The sequence below is a fragment of the Pelecanus crispus genome, chromosome 20 (genome assembly GCF_030463565.1).
Source record: "Pelecanus crispus isolate bPelCri1 chromosome 20, bPelCri1.pri, whole genome shotgun sequence".
NCBI classification, from domain to species: domain Eukaryota; kingdom Metazoa; phylum Chordata; class Aves; order Pelecaniformes; family Pelecanidae; genus Pelecanus; species Pelecanus crispus.
Genome location: NC_134662.1, coordinates 5,138,762 through 5,163,313, shown reverse-complemented (window position 1 = coordinate 5,163,313; position 24,552 = coordinate 5,138,762). Strand labels below are relative to the sequence as shown.

The 24,552-nt window shown below is 42.8% G+C and overlaps 2 protein-coding genes across 2 annotated transcripts; one reads left to right on the top strand and one right to left on the bottom strand.

Annotated features, from left to right (window-relative positions):
• Positions 1-3,442: 3,442 nt before the first annotated feature.
• SUGP2 (SURP and G-patch domain containing 2) lies at positions 3,443-16,981 on the bottom strand. Its single transcript, XM_075723772.1, has 11 exons — positions 16,958-16,981; positions 16,222-16,343; positions 13,408-15,060; positions 12,344-12,461; positions 11,139-11,647; positions 10,825-10,936; positions 9,471-9,991; positions 8,491-8,555; positions 7,686-7,822; positions 4,161-4,281; positions 3,443-3,969 (listed from the first exon to the last, which is right to left on the bottom strand). Exons 2-10 carry the CDS (start codon positions 16,334-16,336, stop codon positions 4,161-4,163), a joined length of 3,351 nt encoding a protein of 1,116 aa, XP_075579887.1. The 5' UTR covers positions 16,337-16,343; positions 16,958-16,981; the 3' UTR covers positions 3,443-3,969.
• A 378-nt stretch (positions 16,982-17,359) lies between these two features.
• Positions 17,360-24,030, top strand: ARMC6 (armadillo repeat containing 6). The gene is made up of 8 exons (XM_075723511.1): positions 17,360-17,389; positions 17,928-18,080; positions 18,549-18,631; positions 19,361-19,931; positions 20,438-20,583; positions 21,171-21,302; positions 21,782-21,919; positions 22,755-24,030. The coding sequence occupies exons 2-8, from the start codon at positions 17,960-17,962 to the stop codon at positions 22,965-22,967; spliced, it is 1,404 nt and encodes a 467-aa protein (XP_075579626.1). The 5' UTR covers positions 17,360-17,389; positions 17,928-17,959; the 3' UTR covers positions 22,968-24,030.
• The last annotated feature ends 522 nt before the right edge of the window (positions 24,031-24,552 follow it).

Here is a 24,552-nt window from a genome sequence, read left to right as displayed (position 1 = left end):
GTCCAACACAATTTCTCCAAACCGTGTCTTATTGACTGTAGTTCTCTAACTCTGTTAGGGCACCTGCCCCAAAATGAGGACCTCATTTCTCTCCAACAAGAGCAAATGTCCTTTCTTCTAGAACCGGGTCCTTACGTATAATAAATTTTTGAAGGAAAAGGAGGAAAAAGGTGTAGCCAGGGCTTGAACTTGCCTCTGTAAAGCTTTTCCTAGCTGTCAGTATAAAAGCAAGGGATGGGAGACCTGGCTGGTATCTTTCGCAAATGAACACTCTCACTTTACCTCTGGGTAGAAGGCGGCTGCACAAGTGTTACATTTCAGTTCGCTGCAATTTTCCCCCTCATATCCTGTCTAAAAAAGGAATTTCAATTTAAAGGCAACAGTAAACCACACACGTATGCAAAGAGAAAGTCTTGCTGTTTTAAAGTCAGTACGCCAAGAAAATCAGAGAGAACTAATTCCTGGGATATGTGAACAAAGGGTAAAACTCGTGCATTCTGACTGGGGCACAACGGTTTTGGCGTTCATGTGGAAAGTAACACTGTTGTGTATGGATTTAATGCACCAGAAGCCACATGAAAAAGTAACTAAGAAATGATTTAGTGGGTATTCTCAACAGAGACATTTAGCAGCACAGAAACAGAGGGACCTTCCTTCCCTCGTACACTATAAAATCCTGCTTTATACTCATATAACACTGCATAATCTCAATTCCACTTGTTAGTGCCAAAATGATGCATATCTCTTACAAATGGCCAAATTCACAAGCAAAACATTTAAACCAGAAATTGTTTAGTTCTACATTTATTGCAGATATTAAAAGATTAACAATGCTAACATGTTTACTTACACTAAAAAGAAATGTCAGTTATCCAATAACATAAACATCTAATTGTTACTAGCTTAGCACTACTGCCAATTTGCACGGAACAGAAACTAGCAAATTGCTCTACAAGATTAATGGCAAAAAACAACCAAAAGACAGTAGACACACCACTGAAGTTAGTTAAAATGTTCACTGAAGCTTGCAGTCTTCATGGAAGAGAGCCTGGAACTAAAATAACAGAAAAGAAGCTAGTAAACTTTAAACAAGGCAATGTGTCTGCATAACAAATGTTTCACATGTACAAGTATTTAAAATTTTCAAATCAGAGCTGCCTGCAAAAGCAGGTCAAAATAAAAGGAAATTCCTTTTGCAAAAGGAGCATAAGGTCATCTCTTGGTAAAACAAGATAAAAGTGGCAAACGGTAACCCACTTGAGAGCAACACTGGAATCTCGGCACCAGTACTGCTCTGCTGATATTTTGTCCAAAATTAAAGTTTGGCACAAGAAAGACAGGCCGTACTACAGTCATCCAGGGTAGCAGATTAAGATTTTCCCAATGTTCACCTTTATTCTCAAGTCAGCATTATACTCTAAATTGAATTGCACTCCGAAAGGATAGTACCATTTTCCAATCTGGATACCAACAATTTTCCCAGATTGGGTAAGCAGGTGTTCAGCGAATGCACCCTGAACGGTACTATGCCCAACAAACTCAGGTTCAGTCAGAGCAGCGCAGAATGCTGATCCGGGTTTGAGAGAGTGGATTTCAATCTAGTGTGAAACTCCACTTCGCCTTGTGCCTTTCTGCAAATAGCGTAACAAATAATCAAGAATCCTTCCAAAATGTAAATGTGAAAGAAGAGGTGAACTGGAAGTTTGCAGGGAAATAAAAATTGTGAACAGCTCACACTGGCAGCTTCATCAATGAAACTAAAAGAAAAGCTAAACCCTTTGAGTGGGTCTGAGAAATAAATCAGAGGCCAACAATATTGGTTCCAGAGCGTCATTCTAAAACAGACTGTGACTGATAGATCTCCTTTTTGAAAGGCTCAAGTTTTACACTGTGTGATTGCTAATTAGGCACAGGAAAGAAAGAGGGGCAGTGAAGAACACACCCAAATAGGAACTTAACAGGTAAGCATACACTGCCAAATACTATAATTGATGATCTTTCAAGTAGCCTGTCGTCCAAAACATTTAAGGATTTTAAACATCTCCAAGTAAAGCCTATGAGAAACGTCTGGGATATCAAACGTCCTTAATCAAGTGTGACAACCAGACAAATTTATTTGTATTTATAGCCTTCATGCTTCAACTTCTTGTAATGTAAAGGTGAAGACACATGTGATGTTCATGGAAAAACAGAACCACCAGCATATTTTTCTATCCCTGCCAGCACGGTTTTATTTAGTGATTATGTGCTTCAAGGCAACTAAAACTGAGTGATCAGAAAATTACACTGCGACACGATTTTGTTTCTCATGGTTTCAAAGACCCATACAGTAAAGAAAAATTAAACCCCAAAACCCTTGCATTGATAGACTACAACTGGTTGTTACAAGCAAGGAAAAGGTTGTTGCTACAGAATGAAAATGAAGACACTCCCTTTCAACCAGCAGGGTTTTTAATGGAGAAAGAATATCATTTTGTTCTTTAAACAGCAGGCACAGGCAAGTTGATAACTGAAGAACACATTTTCTTGCATATTTGTCAGTTAGGAACTTGAGATGCTGCCACATTACTGTGGGGTGCTATTAGTGGTGTACCACAAGCTCTTTGCTCTACAAGAAGCATGGTGCAGGATGAAAACAACAGCAAGACAGCACTCACTCCTAGTAAGCAAAACATGCGTCAGCTCAAGATAAACTGTTTAAAGAAAACTTCAGTGAAGTAGGTTTTGGTACTACAACATTCAAGCAAAGACTTTTGCCTAGTTTTAGAAAGGTAATGATGGAGAATGAGTACACTAAAAAGTGCGATATTAAATTCTGTCACTTTCAGTAATCCGGTCACAGATCCCTCATTGATGTGCAAGTCGGGAAAAGATGAATGATCAGACCTTGAACGTTTATTTGTGGTAACGCTGCTAAATCTTTCATGTCTTCAGAACTGCTTCACCAAGCAGTTAGGTAATGCTTTTTGTTGAAGCACAGTAGATTAATCCAGTCTTCTCTTTCAGTAAGTTCTGGAATAGTCCCTTAAAAGCACAAGCTTTTTGTCTTACTTCTTGGGGTTTTTCAATAAAAGAACTTCTGCAAAGCAAATATTTAATAGAAACAGAAATGACTCTCTAAACTGATGGTCTTATAAAACTGATGATCCACTTCCAGATGACTTCCGAGTATCTGACTTCCAAGTATTTTCTTCAGTGTTTTCTGCAGACACATGAATTGCACCTGCTCATGGCTTAAGCTTCTTTGAGAAGGAAAGAAATTATTCAAGAATTTGTTGGAGAAGAGCTGCAAATTTGTGTAAAAGCAAAAAGTACACTTAAAATATGTACTACTTGTTCATTACAGTGAAAAAACTTAGCAGCCGAGGTTTTCAAGGAAGAGTTTAGTGTTCTCAGACTCAGATGAACTCAGTTATTCATCCTACACTTAACATCTAGAATCCTATACAAAAGAAGCACGCAGGTAGAGACTCTTCTTAATACTGGCGTACGGAGGAAACTGCTTTATGCAGACTCCCAAAGTAGATCAGAAGATTAGCCCATCAATAAAGTGTAGTAAAATAAAATCTGAACTGCCTTGCAAGAAGATCTGAATTTGAGAAGATTCTTGGCTTCAGAAAGGATCAGAGCCAAACCAGGCTAGTCATATTTTTCAGGTTGCTTAATTCGTTTTTTGGTAAGCCATCTCATCACAAAACAGGCAAACTTGGCCAAAGAGAGAGGTAAACAGGCACTTCCGAGAACAAAATCAGTTGTTTCTTCCTCAGAAGATGACATCCAAGTTGTTAGCTTGCTCAATTAAACACAAGACTAACTTTAATCTTGGAAAATGTTTTAATACATTAGTATTCGAGTCCACTACTATAGAACAAAGTGTTCTTCATACTGGCATACTCTGCCGAAGATCTTTCACACAGCAGCCTTTGCATATCCGTGCACTTTCTAGCGAGCGAGTCTCTTATGTCAAACCTAGAAAGTAAGATTTGGGGTAATTCAGCAGTTCAAAGCAGTTCAACGTAGGTCTGGATTTTCATGAAATGTTAAGAAGCCAGATATACTCATGGAAACAGTAATATTTTCTAGGTAAAGGAAGACTTAAAAAGCCCTGCTATTTTAATGTTTGCAGGAATTCATAAACCAGACGTGTCCATTGCACATACCTATTTACTTGCTCTTTTCTGCCTGTACATTTGTATCATTCTTTGACGGAAAACATCAAATGCATCTTCTTTATTTTCTTCCCCTGCAACACCCAAGCCCTCCCCTGCAGAGGTAGCACCCCTAGGGAGTAAAATGAATAGTTAGAACACTCTGTTTCTGTTACATTTGACAATGTGCAGAAGAGATCTAAACAATAGCTTCCAACATAGACAAAATTCAAGTGGAGAGTAATTCTGCTTCATCTGGGGGAGAAGGGGAGCAGAGGCTTGGTACCTGCATACCAGATCACCTATAAAACAATTCCCACCTCCCATTACACATGCAAATACCCACCAGAAGAAAATGCTCCTACGATATTAAGGGAGCAATGAAGATATAGTCATCTAACAGACTGAATTCTTACATGAACTCTCGTATTAACCACTTTATTCATGGTAGATAGGATCCTCTGTTGAAAAGATGGCAAAAATTGCCTTATTTCTTACATTTCAAAAATGACAGAAGTCAGAGACTTTGAGGAATGAGTAGAAAACACCACATAACTCTGGATAAAAGATGAAATTTTTACCAAGGGAACATAATGCTGCTTGCTTAAAATTTCTAGCACCCAAAGCAAGCTGAAGTCTTGTAGGACACACACCATAGACAAAACGCGAAGCTCCTGCCCTTCCAAGAAAGATGAGTCATTAACGCATCTCTCTTCATCCAAACATGCCAACAGAGGCAGACAGGCCTCAACAATGTCAAAACAACGTTCTGCCCTGGAAGTAGATGGAGAGGATGACCCACAAGAATGCAGAGAGACAAATAATTAAAAACCATCTTTCTCCAGGCTATGTGCATAGAATGTAGACATTACAAAGCTAAGATTAACGAAGCCTCTGCCATAGGAATGATCCTCTGTGCTAGTTTTATCCTCCAAGTCAGTTACGTTAGTATTCTCTGTGAAAGATTTCATTACATGAAGTAAGAAAATTTAGATTGCCCTGTGTACTGAAATTGGGATTTCTGTGCTATCAGGGTAAATCTGAGGACCTTAAGTAGAATACAGAAAAAAGATTCTTATCCAGTTTCTCTAATAGGTCCACTTAAGCCAAGTAGATTGTTGTGCAATTCTGAAAGAATATTCAGCCTCTACAAAGCAAATTCAACTTCACAGTCCACAGTAGAAATCCTGTGCTGTTTTTTCTTCCGAATGGTACAGAGTCTGACCTGGCAGCTGTATGATCAAGTTAAGTTATGTTTTAAATTATGGTTAGAAGTCAAGTCACCCAAAAGACCTCTCAAAACTTGGCTTTTGTTTCACCTTTTATAGTATGACCTTTTTGAAGCAGACTCTCTTCATTTGCTGTTTCCATTACACAATGGCTGCTTCATACTCCCAAACAGAAAGAACAGATTTTTTTTTCTCCATTTACACCACAGTTTCTCTTCTAGGTTACTTTCACAATAAAAAGACTAATCAAAGACATGAGATAATTACTCAGAGGATGATCTGTCCCATAACAATGTTCTGCCTTTGAGTGTGTTTTGGTTTGTTTGGGGTTTTTTTGGTTTTTTTTAAACATCTCATTAACTGTAGAATTGGTCAGAGCCATAGCTGTGACAAATTATTCTCAAGACAGGGAACATCTCACAAGACTAACGTGAAACTCCATTTAAAATTGGTGGACCCATCATTTCCATAAGGAGTATGGAATCATTTCCATGCAATTCATGTATCTTTACAGTAACATAAATAAAAATCTCTTCAAACCTGCAAATGTGACTTGCTCTCACAGCCAAAGACAAGCTTTAAACTTTCCTAACAAAAAAGGGCCTCAAGTTTCTTTGTGTAACAACTGATGTGCTTGAATACTATTCATCAGTTTTAGGTATCGGTGTTATGTAATGATCACAATATGCTCTACGCTAGAATTGGAGTGTCTCCAGTTATTAATCCATCCCCTTTTGCTCGGAGAATGAGATTAGACAGCATGTGGACTTTTAAACAAGTCATCAATAGAAGAGCTGGTAGTTTTCAAAAAGGGAGGAAAGAGTAGAGGCTACAGATTACTAAATGAAAAACCCTGCACTGTATCAAAGCAACTAACAAGAGAAAGCAAAATATTAAATTACACTGGTTTCATCCTCACTGAGATTGTCCCAAAGTATTGTCCGAAGAATGACTTTGATGGGAAAGTAAAGAGAGGTGCACACCGTGAAAATAATAATATGGAGTTCTCTCTACATTACAGAAAAGGTCAACAAGTTTTTGTAAGAGGTACAGAAAGCAGTTGTTGCAGGTGCCTTTACAACAGTAACATAGCAACAGACTCAAGCTGGCAAAACTGTATTTTCACATATTAAAAACGCAGTTCTTAAAGATGGCCAGAAACTTTTAGAATGTGGTGGGCTAACTGTCAGACCAGATTCGATTAAATAGCTCATGATTAGCTGTGCAGCGAAACTTGTGCCAGGAGCTACAGAAACAAAAAAAATTACTCATATATTTGGTCCCAACAAGTTTTGAGGTTAAGAACCAAGGTTCTAACACTGCTGAACACAAGAGAGCTACAGGCGAAGTAAGCTGCTTTTTCATTGTCTGTTTGCTGCTGAAGAAGGAAATAAAGAAAAAATAGAGATGGCCATTGGACTACAGGGAACACTAAGGAAAAAAGAAAGCAAACAACCAGAAGTATCCCATCAACTAAAATGACCAGTACTATCCAAGGCATGAAGAGAAAATAAAAATCCCTGGAGAAAGAAGACTGTTAAACCACAGACTACGTGTGCAGACTAGAAAGCTTGTCATATGGGTTCAGAGAGAAATAAATAGTTTCTGCTTCCTTATTCAGTCAGGGAGTTGAAGGAGCATAATTTCTGCCTCCTTATTCAGTCAGGGAGTTGAAGGAGGTATTATCCATTCTCCGTGCTGGCAGCAGTGGACACTGGATACAGCAACTTCAAAAGACAAAATGAAGATTCAAAAACAAAAGTGTATTTTAAAGGAAAAAGCACACTTACCTTCTGGCAGATGCACTTACCTCTTTCCGTATGCAGTGGAATGAATCACATAATTAGAGTGAAAATAAATTTGTTGCCTAAACCTAGGAGTACTGTGTATGACATTTCTAAGGCCTATTTATATATTATGTACCTGGTGTGGTAGCAAGGAGATCCTCAGGATACTACTATGTGTTAAAAAAAACCCTAAATACGCCAAACACCACCTCCTGAAGAACAGGGGCACCTATATACCTTTAGAAAGTGTCTGCACACTGCAGCATTCATGCTGCAGCCCTCAGTGATGTCAAACTGGATGGCAAGAAACAGCCACCTTCCAGCCCAGGCTTTGCCCAGCCTGGCCAGAAAAACACGTGAAGTCTCCCCGCTCAACTTTGCTGTGGCCAGAGGCCAACGTCAAGAAGGAAACAAAACACTGACCTAGCCACATCTACGTGGGTTAGCTAAACATCGTCACTATTAGAATCCCAGCCTTTTCCAGAGCTGTCAGATTTCTCTAGTATGTTCCCATTACATACACTTTTACAGGCTCTCTGATTCCTTTTCCTCGTGTACCAAGGCCATGTCCTTCTTGCCAGCCCATCTTCTGAAGCATCTGGAAACCCACATTCCTGTTTGTCAGTTTCTTGTGTGAAAATTCTAAATCTTTTGGTTTCTGTGGAAAGGAGAAAACAGAAAAACAAAGGGGTTTTTGTTATACAGGGAGATCACGTATAAAAATCCTTCAAAAAAAAACCCCTATAAACTAAGTGCATTTGAATTTCTGGATATACAGAAATATCTTCTAAGCAGCACTTCTCTAGCTACACAGAAAAAGTCTATCAAAGAGTAAATATCTGCCTTACCAGTAACAAATTTACTTCAGCTTCTCAAACTGTTTAATTGCATTATTAAAATAGCAAAGAGTACACCTTCATATTTTAAAAGGTATTTATGTTTTTTAGTAACAAATATTGAATGATCTGATGACTGAATCCCTATTACAAATACAGAAGCAGTCAAATAACATCTCACCAATTTTGGAAAACTACAACTTATTTTCCAGACAGCAATGCACGGATTTCTTTTTTTTTTTTTAAAACAGAAGACAAGATTAACACACAACTGTTCAACAGTGCTCTAATAAAAAACCATTCAATTTTGACACAGGTAGTTAAAAGACAACAGGAGCCATGGCCCTCTTCAGATTTAGTCCAGTCTTTTTCAGGATCAGGCTCTTCAGGGTTTAATTCGATTTCATGACAGTAACACATTTTCAGAGGCTGTCTCTTGCACAGACAGTTGACTCTCAGAATGCAAAGGCAAACCAGAAGAGTTCTTTACCTTCTTCTTCTTTGTAACTGGGCAACCACGAGGCCTATCATAAGCAATTCTGACAGGTTCATGCACTGCAAGTCAAATCAGAGACAAAACTCAGATGTGAAGAAAACCAATTTTAATACAGAACTCCAAAAGTACATCTCAAGTGGGACTCTAACTCAGTGCCTTGGCCTACAATCAGAACCAACGAGAAAGATCAGAATAAAAAAAAGAGAGAGAGAAGAAATGGTAAGACTTTTTTTCCTCTCCACCACAAAAAGGTAATTAGTACATGCACGTATTTAGTTTTGGACATATCATGCCGGCTGATCACTGATGGATGATGTACTATAAGGACTTTATATCTTTCATTTCCCTGAGCTTCTGTAAAACTGATAGAAAATTCAGACCGGACTTAAATGAGTTATTGTACATCATTTTCACACCACAAATGACAACCTTCACCAATAAAGATCATTATGCAAAAGACATTTGTTAAAGTAGCTGCAGAGCACATACAATCAGTTTTAAGCTACTTATCTCTCAATGCTTAAAATATCATGACCCACGCCCGCTGTGGCCATATTGACAAAATTTGACAGGCCAATCCAAAGTCTAAATATATTTAGTCAAACACTCAAAATATGTTCAGCGCTATACTTCAGACTGCTAAACCTTCCATACACTGATAAAATAAACCACACAAAAACCACTACTGTGAGTTTTTTAAGCAGCAGAGAGAGGCTAACATTCATGTAGACTTAGAAAATATTTGAGGAACAACGTTTGACACAAACTTTGCTATTGCACTATAATACAAAAACTGTTACACAATTTATCCAGATTCCCCTTTGTCAGTTGAACGAGCCTTTAAAGTGAACATTGTATTCATTTTTGTATTAAAGAAATGTAATTCCTTTAGCCAATAACAGTCAGTAACAAAGTACATAAAAATCAGGAATTCTGTACTGATACCTACAAAATATCTTGTAAGTAACACTCACCTTTTGGTTCTTCTATGAGGCAAATCCTTTTAGATGCAGGAATCATACCAACTTTCAGAGACTTGCTGCTGATTCGTTTGCGAGGAAATAGGGTACCAGGAGCAGGAGTTGATGCCTGTGTCGACAGATTTGGTATAGCACCATCAGATGACGTGGCTAGCTGCATTTCACCTGTTGGAATTTCCTCTCCTGTTTTGGAAATCATCTCTTCAGCTAGGTTTTCCACACTTCTACCTGCTGACATGTCATCCTCCTCTCCCTCCTCTGCTTGCTCCATTTCCATTTCTTCCAAAGGCTGGGAGATATCCTCCTCAAACTCAGCTTCCTCCTCATTATCTTCTTCCTCTTCTTCTTCTTCATCCTCTTCCTCTTCTGAAATATCCAAATTTCTCTCTTCAGGTTTAGCACCTTCCCCAGCATCAGTTGCTTCTGACACAGCACTGAAGTTAATAGATGGACATAACTCATAGACTTTCATTCGGTAAAATTTGAAAGCAGAACTGTTTCGATCCTGTAGAAACCTGAGCAAAAATTGCAGTGAAAATAGTATAAGGAAGAGATCACCTTTAGCTAGCATGAAGCAAGACATTAGAAATAAATATCCTATTAATTTTTTGAATGGTCATTCCAGGGGTGGTTTTGTAGAACTGTAGGATTCCCCAACAACACGTACTAAGAACAGCAATCATTCTCCTCAGTTCTTACAGGCTGCTTTTTATCAGCACTTCTCAAACTGTGCTGTAAAGAACTCAGTACAATCATCTTCGTTATATAGGTGGAGAAACTAAGACAAGATGCTAGCTCTGGATGACCCAGAAGGCAAATGACAGACCCCAGAGAAGAATTCAGGTTTTCCAGGTTTTAGTCATGCAGTTCATGTGGAAATAGGCATATTGATTCTGAGAGACAGAAGAGATAACAGGGCTCCATTTTTGTTGGCACAGTATGACTAAAAGAAAAAAAAAAACTGTGCTAATTTACACTAGAGCACTTAGGCCACTGTAATCAAAGCCTCACTTAGAAAAGTAAAAGATTGAAAATACTTTGGCAGAACACTGTTTCAAGATGCAAGCTGATTACTTAAGATATAAAAGAAAAAAATACATGTATCAGTGCATGTACGCATTTGGGAGAAGTGTTTTTCTTTCTTAGATACTTCAGATATTCACCATTAATGGAGGTGCTGAGCGGGACAACGGGGAGTATTGCTCAAAATCCTCTGTTCCTAAACACATTGAATAAAAGCATACATCTCAACAAACAATAAAAGGAAATATCTCTTTAATAATTGTTTAGTTGTATTTTGATTTTTCTTATTGGACCATTTACACAGATAAATGTGCAGGTTACTCACCAAAGATCTGGGTTATCTGCACTGTTGTCTATGCTGAACTGCTCAATTTCTGGTCCTACCTGAGCAACAAACTTGGCAAGCTTCTCAGCAGTTTCCATTGTTTTAGCATCCACTGCAAGAAACAGAACGCTCGTTATCTACAGCTTCATACAAAATCTGCATCTCTGGAAGGTCAACACAGTTGAGAAATATCTACTTTAGCAAAATAAATTATTTTTAGAATTTCCAGCAGAACATTCGATGCAATTTTTTTCTCATATCATTTACAATTTAAAATCTAATGTTGAATCTTCGCTTACCATCAGGAAACTTACCATCAGGAAACTGAGAGGACAATGGTGGGAAAAGTTCAGGTGGTGCTAATAAATCCTCAGAATCTGCCCTTTCTTCTGCTGGCAGAAAGACCTCTGAACTGGTGGCACACTGTGAGGGGGAGGTTGTAACGAGGGAAGAATTCTTCTCAGACAGGCTGGCTTCTGATACAGAAGGCTTTGACTGCACTGAACCTTGAAGATGCTTGTCTTGGTGCTTCAGCACTGTACCAGCTGAAAGCACAGTCTGCGTCCCTATGGTCGCTCTCCTCACCTTCCGTCCTCGAATACCACGTTGTGTGGTAATTCCAAGCCTTTTTCTTTTAAATAGCCTTCTCTTAATACTTGCGACTTTCCGGGCATACAACATGGCCCTGACTGATTCTGTTGCAGATTCTTCTAGTGTTCGGCCCTCACCACCCGCTTCCTTTCCAGATGATGTCCGCCTTTGCATCTCCGATAACTTCAGTCTGTAATACTTGTATTCTAGACTATCTTCATCAGATAGGAACCTAAATAAAACCATGTAAATAAAATGAAAGCCTAAGCTGAAAGCACAACTAATCTCAAATTCTCAGATCAGAAACTCAGTAGCAATTGATCCTTTTTTCCAGGGGTCTACACAAGTTGCTGCATTAACGTTAGCCTGCATAGTTTTTTCTCAGAACAACAGCCAGCTCCACCTCTAAAGCAGTAGGTAAAGTATGCCAAGCAAATAATGACAGAGAGTTTTGACATAAATCATTTGGCTAGTAATTAATCAGCTATGCTGCAATTCACACATGAAGAGATACTGTCATATTAAAAGATCATTACACTTGGAAGTGTCTCAGCTTTCCTCTTCCAACATTATTCATAGAACGCTAGATCCCTAAGTCTGTTACCTTACCGTATATTAACTACATTTGCTTACTATTTTCATCTTCTAAATGTAAATTGCTTTTAACATCTTGTATTTGGACTGACATATAGTCATTACTGACAGATCAAAAGGAACGTGATCTACTAGACAAAACAGAAGAAACAGGACAATTTCCAGGGATATCAGGAAGTATAATTAGCTGAGGAAACATTTTCAAGAAGTCTGATTAAATATACAATAGGCTTTGATCTTACACCCATTGAATGAAATACTGAATTTAATTAAATATATTCCAAATATCTTGAGCAGAGAGTAGTATTACAACACACTGTTCAAACACACCTACCAGTATTCAGGACAGTTCTTTTGAGCATTCCTCTCTTTGGCAGACAAGGTTCCTGAAACAATGCTATTCACTAGCTGTTCAATTGTCTCTACGACTTTCCGATCAGCTCGCTGGGGGGCTGTAGGAAGAAACAAAATGCACTCATTGGATTATTCTCATCAACAGAGTACCAGTATGTCATCTTTGTTATTCTTTGACACACTGATATTTGCAATTTTTCAACATATTAATACAAAAAAGGCTGCGCTTAATACTAGAATAAATTAAGGAAACCCCAGAAACTTTCCAACTGTTTTCTCAACTCAACTTAGATTCTAGAACAGTTTATTATGAGAAGCACTGTGGTTTAAAAAACTTATCCTTTGCCATCCTTGGCAAGCCATCCTTTAAATGGCAATTACTTACTGCACCAAAAGGATTTTGTGCAAAATAAGTGTATTTGAACAACACCCTGAAGGGGTGTGTTCCAAGTTACTAGCCATTCAGTGTCAGAGCTGCAAGACCTCCCTGCGAAAGTATCTGAAGTTCAATTGGGAAAAACCAGGTGAGTATAGCAATGAGTAAGAATGCTTTCGAGAGGATGAACAAGATGGCCTAATACGGTAGAGGAGATAGTATTCCTGTAGATGGTAGTATATAAACAGCTTCAAAGAAATATGCCTGCATCTGACAAATGCGGTAATGGTAACATCTCCAACTTTGCTTATATGCAAATACTTACTCTGTGACGTAGCCAGTTACAGCTGCGGTCCTGGCCTCCCTACCGCAAAGTTGTGAAGCTGGAGGGTAGGGCAGCTAACGCTGCCAAGGGCACAGAAATCCCAGATTTCAAGTATAAGCATGTGCAGGAGAGGGGAGGAAGGAGAAATGCTTTCATCCACAAAGCTGAAAGCGATTGCTACAACAGATAGTATTTACTACCTGCCTCAGCAGTGCTAGGGATTTACATGGAATTCCCAGAATTAGGAATTCCTAACCTAATGAAACCATAAAAATTAAGATAAAATGCTAGTGACAAATGAAGAAATTATGTAGTACAAAGTACCTTACAACAGTTCACTCACTTTTAACTTTTGTGTCAGGAGAGGGTTTTCTAAGCTGTACTGTGGACTCCGGCTCAGCTTTTTTCATCTGAATTGGATATCCACTCTTCTCCAACCAAGCCTTCAAGTTTTCAATGTACTCTCTTCCAAACAACGTTGAATCATCGAAGTTTGGGAATAGCGTTGGTGCTGGAGCCATTTCCTGGAGCCCTACAGCTTCAAGTATTTTCTCTTGCCTAAAAACCGATGCTAGCGCGAAGGTCTGACCCAGAAGTGCTAAAGACTTACGACACAGAGAAACAGTGGTCTCAAAAGCACTTGCCATTTCTCTTGGATTACCAAAACCGCTCGTCTTAATGCTTAGTTCGTAAGCATTGCAGGCCATAAGCAGCGGTGTAACACCTTTTAGGAGGCGGTCTTGTAGCCTCATTATGTATTTATCAAAAGGTTTTATTATTTCAAAGAAGCAGTTCTTTGTTTTCACAGCACCCTTGTCCAATAGCATATTTAAAAACTCATTGTCCACTTTGGGAGTTTTCAGAGCAGCATGTTGTAAACTTTTGATAGTAAAGAAACAATAATCCCTGTGTTCTGGCTTTAAGGAGCATTTGAATGAAGCCAGCATTTTTGCACAGGTTTCTGTCTCCAGCTCAAAGAGAGCTCCAAAGAGCCGGGAAAATTCTGCATCGTTTTTTATTGCATGAAACCCAGCCCATTTTATAATTTCTATTCCAAACGTTGAAAAAATGTCTGATTTGTCCACGAGGTCAAAATTGAGATTTCTGAAAACATGCGCAGGCTTTGGGAGCCTGAGAATAGGTCTCTGGGTTGTTATAGTTGGCCTCTGATTAGGTCGTGGAGGCAACTTTTGATTAGGGCGCTGGATGGTCACCGGCCTCTGGTTAGGTCGTTCAGCAGCTTCCGGCATTTGATCAGGTTGCATAGCTGGCTTCTGATCAGGGCCCGGTTGCAGTTTCTTAGTGTTCCATTTCTTTAGCGGAGTTTTGATATCTCCTTTGAATACTTTAGCTTTAACAGCGCCCCTTGTAATACGCTTTCCTCGCAGAATTCTTCCCCTGCCAATGTTGCCCCTCCGTATTGGGGGTCGGAACTCGCTGTCAGATTGAATTCCAAAGTCCACATCATATTCCTGATTTTCCATGTTGCCATATTCATCTTCCATGAGACCTGGTGATCTAAAATCACCTAAAATATCCGAAGAACTAAAATCAGTTTCGTGTGGTCCGGTGGCTTCCCAAGAGTCAGGAGGGCCATAATCCTGGTCATGAGAAGCCAGGCCCCCATACTCCCGGTCATGGGAAGTTGGGCGCCCGTACTCCCGATCACGAGATGCTGGGCGCCCATACTCCCGGTCATGCGAAGCTGGATGCCCGTATTCCCGGTCATGCGAAGCTGGACGCCCATACTCCCGGTCACGAGATGCTGGGCAGCCAAATTCCCGGTCACGAGATGCCGGGCGGCCGTACTGTTCATGGTAATAGTTATCTTTCCTTATGAGAGGACTAGTAGATCTGTAAGAAGGTCCTGGATAGTCATCTCTAGGGTCTTCACTCCAGTCATCATGTGGATGATGCTGGGCGTTGTCATGAGTATATCTTCCATCATCATGAAAACTGTCTTCGTACCTTGGTCTTGGGACTGGCCTTGAATGAGCTGTAATGATAAAAACATAAATACACCGATACACTGCAAGTGGTATTAAGAAAAACATTTAATAAACGCATTTAGACACTTACAAGAGTCAACACACCAAAACTTCTGAAGAACAGTACACATATCTAACTTTAAGAGATTCCCATTTGCTTTCTTACGTACATTGAGTAATTCATAATAAGCAAAAAGCAACAAATGATTAACAATGCCTAAACACACATGACAAAACAATTTATTAAAAATTCTACTCTCACTAAAGCTGAAAGGCAAGTTCTGCCATAAAGCCCATTTTCTACTTGCTCGCAACTTTCTCAGTCTAGGAAGATGCTAATGTTGTGCTCATAATGCTTGTACTCGGATTTCTCAGATGTAAAAATATCAAAAGCATGCACTTTCTGTTTCCACATTGAATGTTCCACAGTTGAACAGAAGATCATATTTTCCACAAACTCATACACAATTATCTAAGATAACGTTACAGTCAGAAATACTAGAATTCCCTGCAAAGTATCCAAGAGTCCCTATTCCCTAATTCCAGTAGTTAAATTCAGAAAGTAAAGAATACTTGAACAAATTAAGTATTTAAAATAAATTATTTCTTTGGAGCTTATACAACTTTAAGAAAACAGAAGAGATCTCATTTTAAAACTCTCAATTTCCTATGAATGCAATCCAAGCTGTTTTTCTAGAAATTTTAAATATCAGATTTAGAGGATAAAAGAATTTGCAGATCACATTTTGTATACATTCACTAGATTAACGTCCTGCTTTTAGCTTTTTCTCCAGAAATAACATGACATACAAAGAGCCAAAGGCTTCAAATACACTCCTACATTTATTTAACTTATCAGACATCAACAGAATTCCATCCTGCAGCGATGTCTCTGGAGACCTCCCTGAAATTGGACTCACTCTCTGATGCAGCCTGAACAGAATTCCTTTGTTTGAAATTCATTTTTTTGCCTGGAATTTGCATTTCATGTTGAAATAGTGTCAGTCATACCGAGCTATTAGCCTCTTAGAGAAAAATGGATGTGGAAAAACACTGGCACAAGTCCACGTTTTAGGCAAATATACGTAAACGGAAGGCAAGAAATCTACCAGAGCTGCTCCCAGAACAGCTGGTATAATCCACGGCACGTCATGCCCGGGCTTCATTACCTTTGAAATGATGGATTGTGTCCTCTATAGCATCACTCCGGTCCATGCGATACCTTTTAACTTTGTCCTGCACTACAGCATCAAACGTCTCCCGTGTGATCCGCCGAGAGGCCATTTTTATCCTGTAGCAAAACAGCACAATGCCGTCCCTGACCGGGGCACGGACGCTGGGGAAGGTCCTCCCGCCGCCGAGCCGCTATCGCTGCCGGCACCTTCCCGGCGCCCCGGACCACCCCCGCCGGGCTCGGCCCGGGCGGATCCCCGTGAGGTGCGGGCAGTTCCCTCCCCCGGTTCCCCGAACGGGGCGGCCCAGCCTGAGGTGAAGCGCAGCGTGAGGGGGAGCCGCGGCCGCTGGCGCCTCCCGCCTTCCCACCCCTCACCGGGCGGCCCCCGGCGGCTTGCTGCCCACCGCCCCGCGCTGCCACAGGCGCAGGCACCGGGGGGGGGCAGGAGGAGGAGGAGGAGGAGAAGGAGGAGCCGCCCCCGGCCCGCCCCGCGGCCCGCCCCCGCCGGGAGCCGGCCCTGCCCTCACCGAGGCGGCCCCCCCCGCCCCGGTCCCGCAGCCTCCCCGCCACACGGGAACCTCCCAGCAGCCCCCGCGGGACGCCGCTCGCCCCGCCCCTCCCCGCCGCGCCTGCGCGGTACAGGCCCTGCCGCCACGCAGGCGCGGCCGCCTCATCCCCCTCACAGCGGGGGCGTTCAGGGCAGCGCTGCCTTGGCGCGGGGCGGTACTAACGGTGAGGGTGCGGTCCCCGGTCGGACGGCGCCGTAAGCAGAAGGGGAGCGGGCGGGAGCGAGCGGCCCGCAGCCTTCCGCGCCGTCGGCGGGGCCCCGGGGCACCCGCTGCCCGGTGGGCCGGCCTCAGCGAGTACCCGCATACTGCGCATGCGCAGAAGGCAGCTGACCGCAGAGGAGCGCGGTGAGGGAGGACGCATGCGCACTGGCACAGCCCGGGTTCTTTTTCGCGCCGCGTTTTCTCTCCGGAGGGGGATTGGCGTGACTTTTTTTTGCCTTGGCGCATGCGCACTGAGAGGGCTGGGCCGGCGGAGGGCGGGGCGGAGCCGGCGGTGTACGGCGGCCGAGCAGGGCCGCTCCCCTCAGCCCGCTGCTCTTTGTCAGGCGGGAGGAGCCCGTCAGGGAGCGGCGCTGCGGGCGGCAGACGACGGAGGTGGGTCGGGAGGAGAACCGAGGCCCGGTTGTGCGCCCGGGAGCTCCCCCAGTACCTGCGCCCGGTTCCTGGGCCCTCTCCGGGGCAGGCCTCGCCGAAAGCCTGAGGGGCTGGGCCCGCCCGGCCGGCCTGGCCCGCTGAGGGGAGTGCGGGGAGGAACCGGGCCCTGCTGTGGGAGCGGGGGCAGAGGCAGAGGCAGGCCGAGGGGCTCCGGGCTCCGTTAGCCCTCGAGTGTGGCGGGTGCCGGGGCCGTGCCCGTCTGGCGGGCGAGGTGCAGCCAGAGCAGTGTCACGGTAACGCCCAGCCGCAGCAGAGCAGCGGCGACTTCCCAGTGCAAATCCTGGGCCTGTGAAATTCCTCCTTATTTCTTCTAATTGTTATATTTCTGCCCGATAAGAAAAAAAAATCCCTTTGATTATATATTTTTGTTTTCAAGTTCTGTGCTTTTGTTTTGGAAAAGAGCAAGTCGCTTCCTTTGTTTCTGATTAACCTTAGAAGGTTTTGTACCCAAACTAATTGTGGACTATCTTAATGACAGGACGAGGAAGCAGTTTATCCCATTCAAGTAAAATGGGATCAAAACAGATTGCGCAGGAAACGTTTGATGATGCAGTGCAAGAAAACATTACAGAATTTGAAATGGATCCAGAAGAGGCTGTGAGAGAAGCTGTGCAGCAGTTTGAGTCCCAAGGTATTGTAAATTCATCTACTTTTGCAGTTCAGGTTATTACAGACCGAGGTTTTGCATATCTCAAAATTTAATAGAATGTGCATGCAAAGATTGATCATCTGGTATTGAAAAGAAGCCTTTGTGAAGTGGAACACAGATCCTATTAATGCTAACCTAGTTTCATGGAGTAATTATGACTGAGAAACTGCTGTAGGTGAAACTGCAGGGTGCAATTCGGTGAATGAAGTTCAACTTTTTTTTTTTGTCTTTTTTTTTTGGTCCCCCCCAATTGATATTTAGCTAGAATTGATGTTTTGTTCCAGGACATATTTGACCATCATAGTTAGCCAGACCTTTGGCAACCTTTCAGCATCTTTGTGCATTGATCCATGCTTTACAATAAGCTTATCTTTGTTCACTGTGGCTAACTTGACAAATTTTACCCAAGCTCCTGCAACTAATTAATCTTGTTTCTGTTTTTCCTTTTAGGTGTTGACCTAAGCAATATTGTGAAAGCTGTGCGGCAGCCTGCCTCTGAAAATGGTCAAAAGCAAAAGCATGAAATTTTGCTGGTAGGAGCACAAATTTATGTTGTCTTCGAAGGATCAGGGTTATATAATAGTTTAAGTAATAGACTAAGGATAATGAGATGTACCTTCGACTTCTGCCTCTGTCCCATTTCTTTGTCAGCTCTTCAACAAGCAGTTAATCCCATCTGTTCTGCAAGCTAGGAATAATATAAAAGTTCAAAGAGCTAGCTTGCACTTTTCAGTGGAAGTATCTGTATAAGTCCAAAATGCCAGCATTTCCTACCTAGGAAATGCAGAGACTGCCTTTCATAACTTAGAAGCAGATTCTGCTGTTGTCAGGTAAACTCCAACCACAGAAGAACTTCAATGAAAGAGGTACAAGTAACCTAAGCGGTAGCTGTTATCTAGCCCTTCTGAGGATAGATGAAAAGAATGAATGCAGTCCCTCACCAGCACGAATATAAAAATAATTGTGCACACCACTGACCCCTGTGAAATGCTCTAGTTGGGCCCAGTTTACCTGCTGCTGGTCAGACTGGCGTACAGTGATGGTGTGACATTCGTGGCAGAAGTGCAGAGAAGCCCCCATTCCTCCAAGGGTCTTGTGCGTGAAGAGAAAATGCTGCTCTTTGAGACAGCCATTTCTTAGATATGTCAAACTACTTTAAAAGAAGGCTATTATTTTCAATAAGCAAATTTGTCTCACTGTAAAGAGCTGTTCTTGTTCCTTCACAGTTCAGATCGAAAAGTAACTCTCATTCTCTTCTTTAGACTTTAGATTCCCTTGGGAGAGCCATTGCTGACGCCGATCTTGCTGAGATGGCCGAGCAGCTGGTGGTCTTCACTGATCAGTGCAAAGAACAGCTGGCTTTCCGCTACCTGGCTGGGCAGAATGGTGCCTATTCTGTGGTATTCTCTGCCTGCCAGTTGGCTTCAGGAGACAGAAATTTAATGCTGAAAGCCTTTTATACTCTGTCTGCCATCTTGGATGGGCAGCCAGACCTACTTGACTCCACTGGCCAGGATCTACTGCTACAAACTCTGAAAGAATATAGGGAGGATGCGGAAATGACGCTGGCTGGGATCCGATGCATTCGGCATGCCTGTCTGAAACACGAGCAGAACCGTCAGGACTTTGTGAAAGGTGGGGTTCTCCCACTTCTGACTGGAGCCATAGTCCAGCACGGAGACAGTGCCGATGTCGTCCGAACGGCCTGCTCGGCGCTCAGGATCATGACGTTCGATGATGACATCCGCGTGCCCTTTGGTCACGCACATGATCATGCCAAAATGATTGTGTTGGAAAATGATGGGTTAAGAGTCCTCATTGAAGCTGCAAAAGGTAAAACGAACCCCATGACTGTTGATCCTAATTTTGAATCATCTGCGCTTTCTTATCTCAAAACTGTGCTTTGTCGTACTTGAAGCTCCCCAGAGACGATTCGGAAATTTGCCACTAAAATGGTGTTTAATTCTTTTGATGAAATGTGCCCTGAGAGAGAAAAACAACGTGCTGCTCCAGAGGCCATCAGCAGCACCAAGGTGACAGTTATCAGAGCTATTTGTCAGTCTATCTAGGAAGTATTTTACAGCCCAGTGCAGGTTTACAGGCACATCATCCCCACTGAGGTGGTGCATTCTTGCCAAGAAAAGATATTCTATCTCAGGCTATATACAGGGTGAACAGGATGTCATCTGTGCTGATGCCTTTTAATATATAAAGGGAAATTCACTGTTTCCTGTTTTGTGGGTTGTTTTTTTTTTTAAAATGAAGCAAAGTAAACTGTCTTAATTCTGCAACACCACTCCTTCCTCGTAGTTACTCCATTCATCATCTGTCCTCTGCAGCATTCACAGATAACTCCAGTGTTCTCAGTGAACTGTGTGCCACCCTTTCTCGCCTCTCTGTCAGGAATGAATTCTGTCAAGAAATTGTGGACCTTGGCGGCTTAAATTTTATGGTGGCTCTCCTGGCTGACTGCATTGACCATCCGGTGAGCAATATAAAATGTACTTGGGAGTGGAGGTAATGCAGCAGGGCATGCTTTTCAGTTTAAAGTCCTGGCTGTGAATGGCCCTCAGAGTATGCATTATTTTAGGTGCAGTTAGGGTTGAAACCCAACCACTGATCTCTATTTGCCTCCCTACTTACGGCCTTATACACAGAACTAGGTTACATGTGTTCTGTCAGATAAGAATGCAGGAATTCTGAGCCCCTTGCTCATAGTTAACTTCCTCTGTCCTCCACAAGCAGAACTCTGCTTGCTCCCAGAAAAGCTGAGCTTCTAGTTTTCCACCATTCTAACTAGAGGAGATTCAAGAGGATTTAGGTGCTGGGTCCCAGAGGGTTGATGTTTGATTCTTTAAGCTTCTTTGAAAACCCCTGCCAAACTAACAAGGTTCCTTATTACTCTGTCATAGCAAGAAAGTGTCTGAGGTGTGAGTGACTTGAGAATAGTGTTGCTGTTTGTAATTGGGAGTTACAGCTGTTTGAGCGGAGTCACTGGGGACGTTCTGGTTGGCGTTCAAAAGTCTGTAAAACTCTGCAGCTTTCTAAGCTGGTTTTTCTTGATGAACGCAGGACGTGGTGAAGCAGGTGCTGAGTGCTATCCGAGCGGTTGCGGGTAATGACGACGTGAAAGATGCCATCGTTAATGCCGGGGGAACGGACCTCATTGTGCTTGCTATAAGCCATCACCTTGCCAACCCTCAGGTACGTGCCTAAGTGGTTGGTGGATGGAGATCAGGTTTGGGCTGCATGATGGAGCTGCGTTATCTCGTCTGTGTTATCTCGTTGCTCTGACTTGTGATAGACAGCTTATGCTGAGAGCAGATACATTCTAAGTGCAGCTGTTAAATGAACAATGTGTTAAACCTTTACCATCCAGTTGTTGTAGAGTGGTTAAGTGCATGCTTTGGCAAATATTTGTGTAAATGTAAAGGTATGTCCACCTTATTATGTTAGGTTTTTTTCTTGTTCCTGAATCAGATGGATACTGGATACAGTGTGTTATACCTCTGGGGTGTAAAACTTGCTTTACATGCCAGAGAAGCAGGATGTTTCAGTGGAAGAAACTTAAAAAAAAAAAAAAAAAATTTAAAAATTGCCAAAAAAGTAAACAAATGCCAAACACTTCTTCCCTTAAAGCAACATTTGCAGTCCGTGAGTGTTTCTTTCCCCATGTCTTGCAGATCTGTGAGCAAGGTTGTGCAGCCTTGTGCATGTTGGCTTTGCGCAAACCTGAGAACTGTAACGTCATCATGGAAGGCGGAGGGGCGCTGGCAGCTCTTCAGGCTATGAAAGCGCACCCACGAGAAGTGGCCGTACAGGTATTTGCCTCAGAGCACTCAGTTATTTATTCAGGATTGGTGTTGGCTGTGTTCACTGCTTCATTGGGATTTTGTCCTCTTCTTGACAAATACCAAAAGGTTCCGAGTATGTTGGGGACGCAGCATCTAACTGCAGGACTCCCTACATCTGTCACCCTGATGTGATCAGAGCAAAATTTAGTTTGGGTTTCAAATCCACCTGAATTCAGGTTCAAGCAACTGTGGAATGCCGTGCTTCTCTTCCAGGTATTACTACTTCTCCTCCTTGAAAGAGCAGGATGAGCATAGGCTCTTTCAGCCCCAGCCTGTGCTACGATGTTATCTATCCTATAGGAGGCATTGCCATCTGTTCTCCAGAGTCAAATAAAACACCTACATGGCAAGAAGTTAGCCTCTGGTTTCTCATGCAAGTCTCAGTAGGTCCTGTGTCCACTTTTGCGCTCTCCAGAGTGTTAAAATACCATAGAAAATATTTTCTGAAGGAGTAGTTTAAGCTAGCTGCCAGAGGAGGTGCCTGTAACTGGAGAAGTCTGTCTTAGCATTATTTAAAGAAGTACTTGGTATTGCCTGGCTGGTGTTTGAGATTTGCTGGTGTCTGAGAATTGCAGGAAGTTTTATTGTATAAACTTCAATGTGAAATAGCAGCCACACTTTTGTCCATGGATTTTATTCTTCCAGGAAATAGTTTGTTGCTGTCTACAGCATCTCACATTTGGTTGCCCAGAGAAGATTCTTTAGTTGGAGCCCGATCTGCGTTGTGTGTGCCAGCATATCCTACATGGATGGTATTTCCCTACAAAAGATGCTAATATCTCTCATTTACCTCTCTCCTCAGAAACAGGCTTGCATGCTGATCCGCAACCTGGTCTCCCGGAGCCGGGACTTTTCTCAGCCCATCTTGGAGATGGGAGCTGAGAACCTAATAACAGAAGCTCGTGCAACACACAAGGACTGTGATGATGTGGCCAAAGCTGCACTGAGGGATCTTGGCTGCAAAGTGGAGCTCCGAGAGCTGTGGACAGGTCAGAAGGGAAGCCTAGCTCAGTGAATCAGCACTCTGCTGAGTAGTGGAGCTTCGAGATGGCTGCGTACATGAAGTCTAAGGGGAGGGAAACAAAGTGGCATGGATTAATTTGCAGTTACATTGAACTGGAATATCTGAAGCAAATGCCTGGCTTGTGAGGCTGTGGTGAACTTTTCAGTGGGAGCTACAGCTGAAATGGCTTAATGCATTCACGGCTGCAAATCAACTCTGTGTAGTAATCATTCCCCGAATCATCTATGCCTGAAGGTGATCTGCTCCCCCCTGTTGTTATGTATGTTACCTGTGTACAGAACAGGGCCGTTCCCACGTGCTCTGCTCTATGCACTAAGAGCAAAAGTGGATCTTTTCTGGTAGGAGTTTGGTACGTACCGTGGCAGCTGGTTCTGATTTGTTCCTTTGCTCTCTGCCGATGCAGGCTAGCAGCCTGATCCAGTAATGGGATGGGTGAGGAGGAATCCCGTCATTTGTGAATGTGTTCTGTCCTGTTGTACTGTTCTACTGTTACTTTACTGCTGACCATATTCTGTGTTGCTTCTTTGTTTTGGATTTTCAGCCAACGTAACCTTTTAAACAAAAGCAAAGTAAGGATTTTAGATAGTATGGCCCAAAGCAATTTACTTTATGAAGTTGCCATTTGCATCCAGGAGGAAAGTTCATGTTCTCTTTCAGTGAGATGAGCAAGTCAGGGACTGGTAGCGAGGATGGTAGTTTCAAAGCAGGGACAAACTGGCAGTGGTACCACGCAGCAGGAAGCCAGCGCTGGGGAGCCCAGGCTTTGGTTCTGTCTTAGCAGGGCAGCGCTTCCCTAATCCAAGAGTGCTGTAATTGTAATGAAGAGGCTGTGCGCCTTGTGGGCTGAAGACAACTGCGGACTTGGGGGCAAAACAGGAGAGGTGAAACATCCAGAAAGGTTCTGAAGTCTCAGCTGAAGGCTTCTGCGTGCCCCTGGCCAAGCGGTTCCTGTGTCTTGCTGGGCTACGTTGTTACCAGCTCTGCTCTGGGTGCTGAACCTTCCTCCTGCGCTGCTACTGATGTTGTACTTGAGTGGATGTTTTCTAATGTGATATCTCTGTAGAAATGTTGACACTATAAACTATAAAAATGTACAAGGGTGGTTGGCTCTTCATGGAGCCTTTTTGAGACAGGAAAAGAAAGGTGGTGGAAATGCCTTGCTGATGAGTTTGTAAGTCAAGCCTCCCACAGCCCTGAGCTATCTGCCAGCAGACAGCAAAGGTCGTTGTGTTCTTCAAAGGCTTCTAACCCCGCGGCAGCCTTTGTAGGAGGAGAGGCTGCCTGGGTCTCCTGTCTTCCTGCTGCGTGAAAAGCTTGGCGTGTTTGCGCGCTGCTCTGAGCTCCTGGCTGCGATCCTCTGGTGAAGGTGCCCCGCTCCTTTGTGGCAGAGCGGCCGAGAAGAGCTGATGGAGAAACCCCCAGGTCCTAAGTCCTGTGGGTGCCCTGCATTGGAGAGAGCCTGCTTGCTCTGGGGAGCACAACGGGTGCAGCCCGGCTCTCTCGGGCTTGGCCTCGCTGGTGCGCGTGGGACGGGTGACAAGCAGCCAAAAGCTTAACATGGTGCTGTGAGAGAATC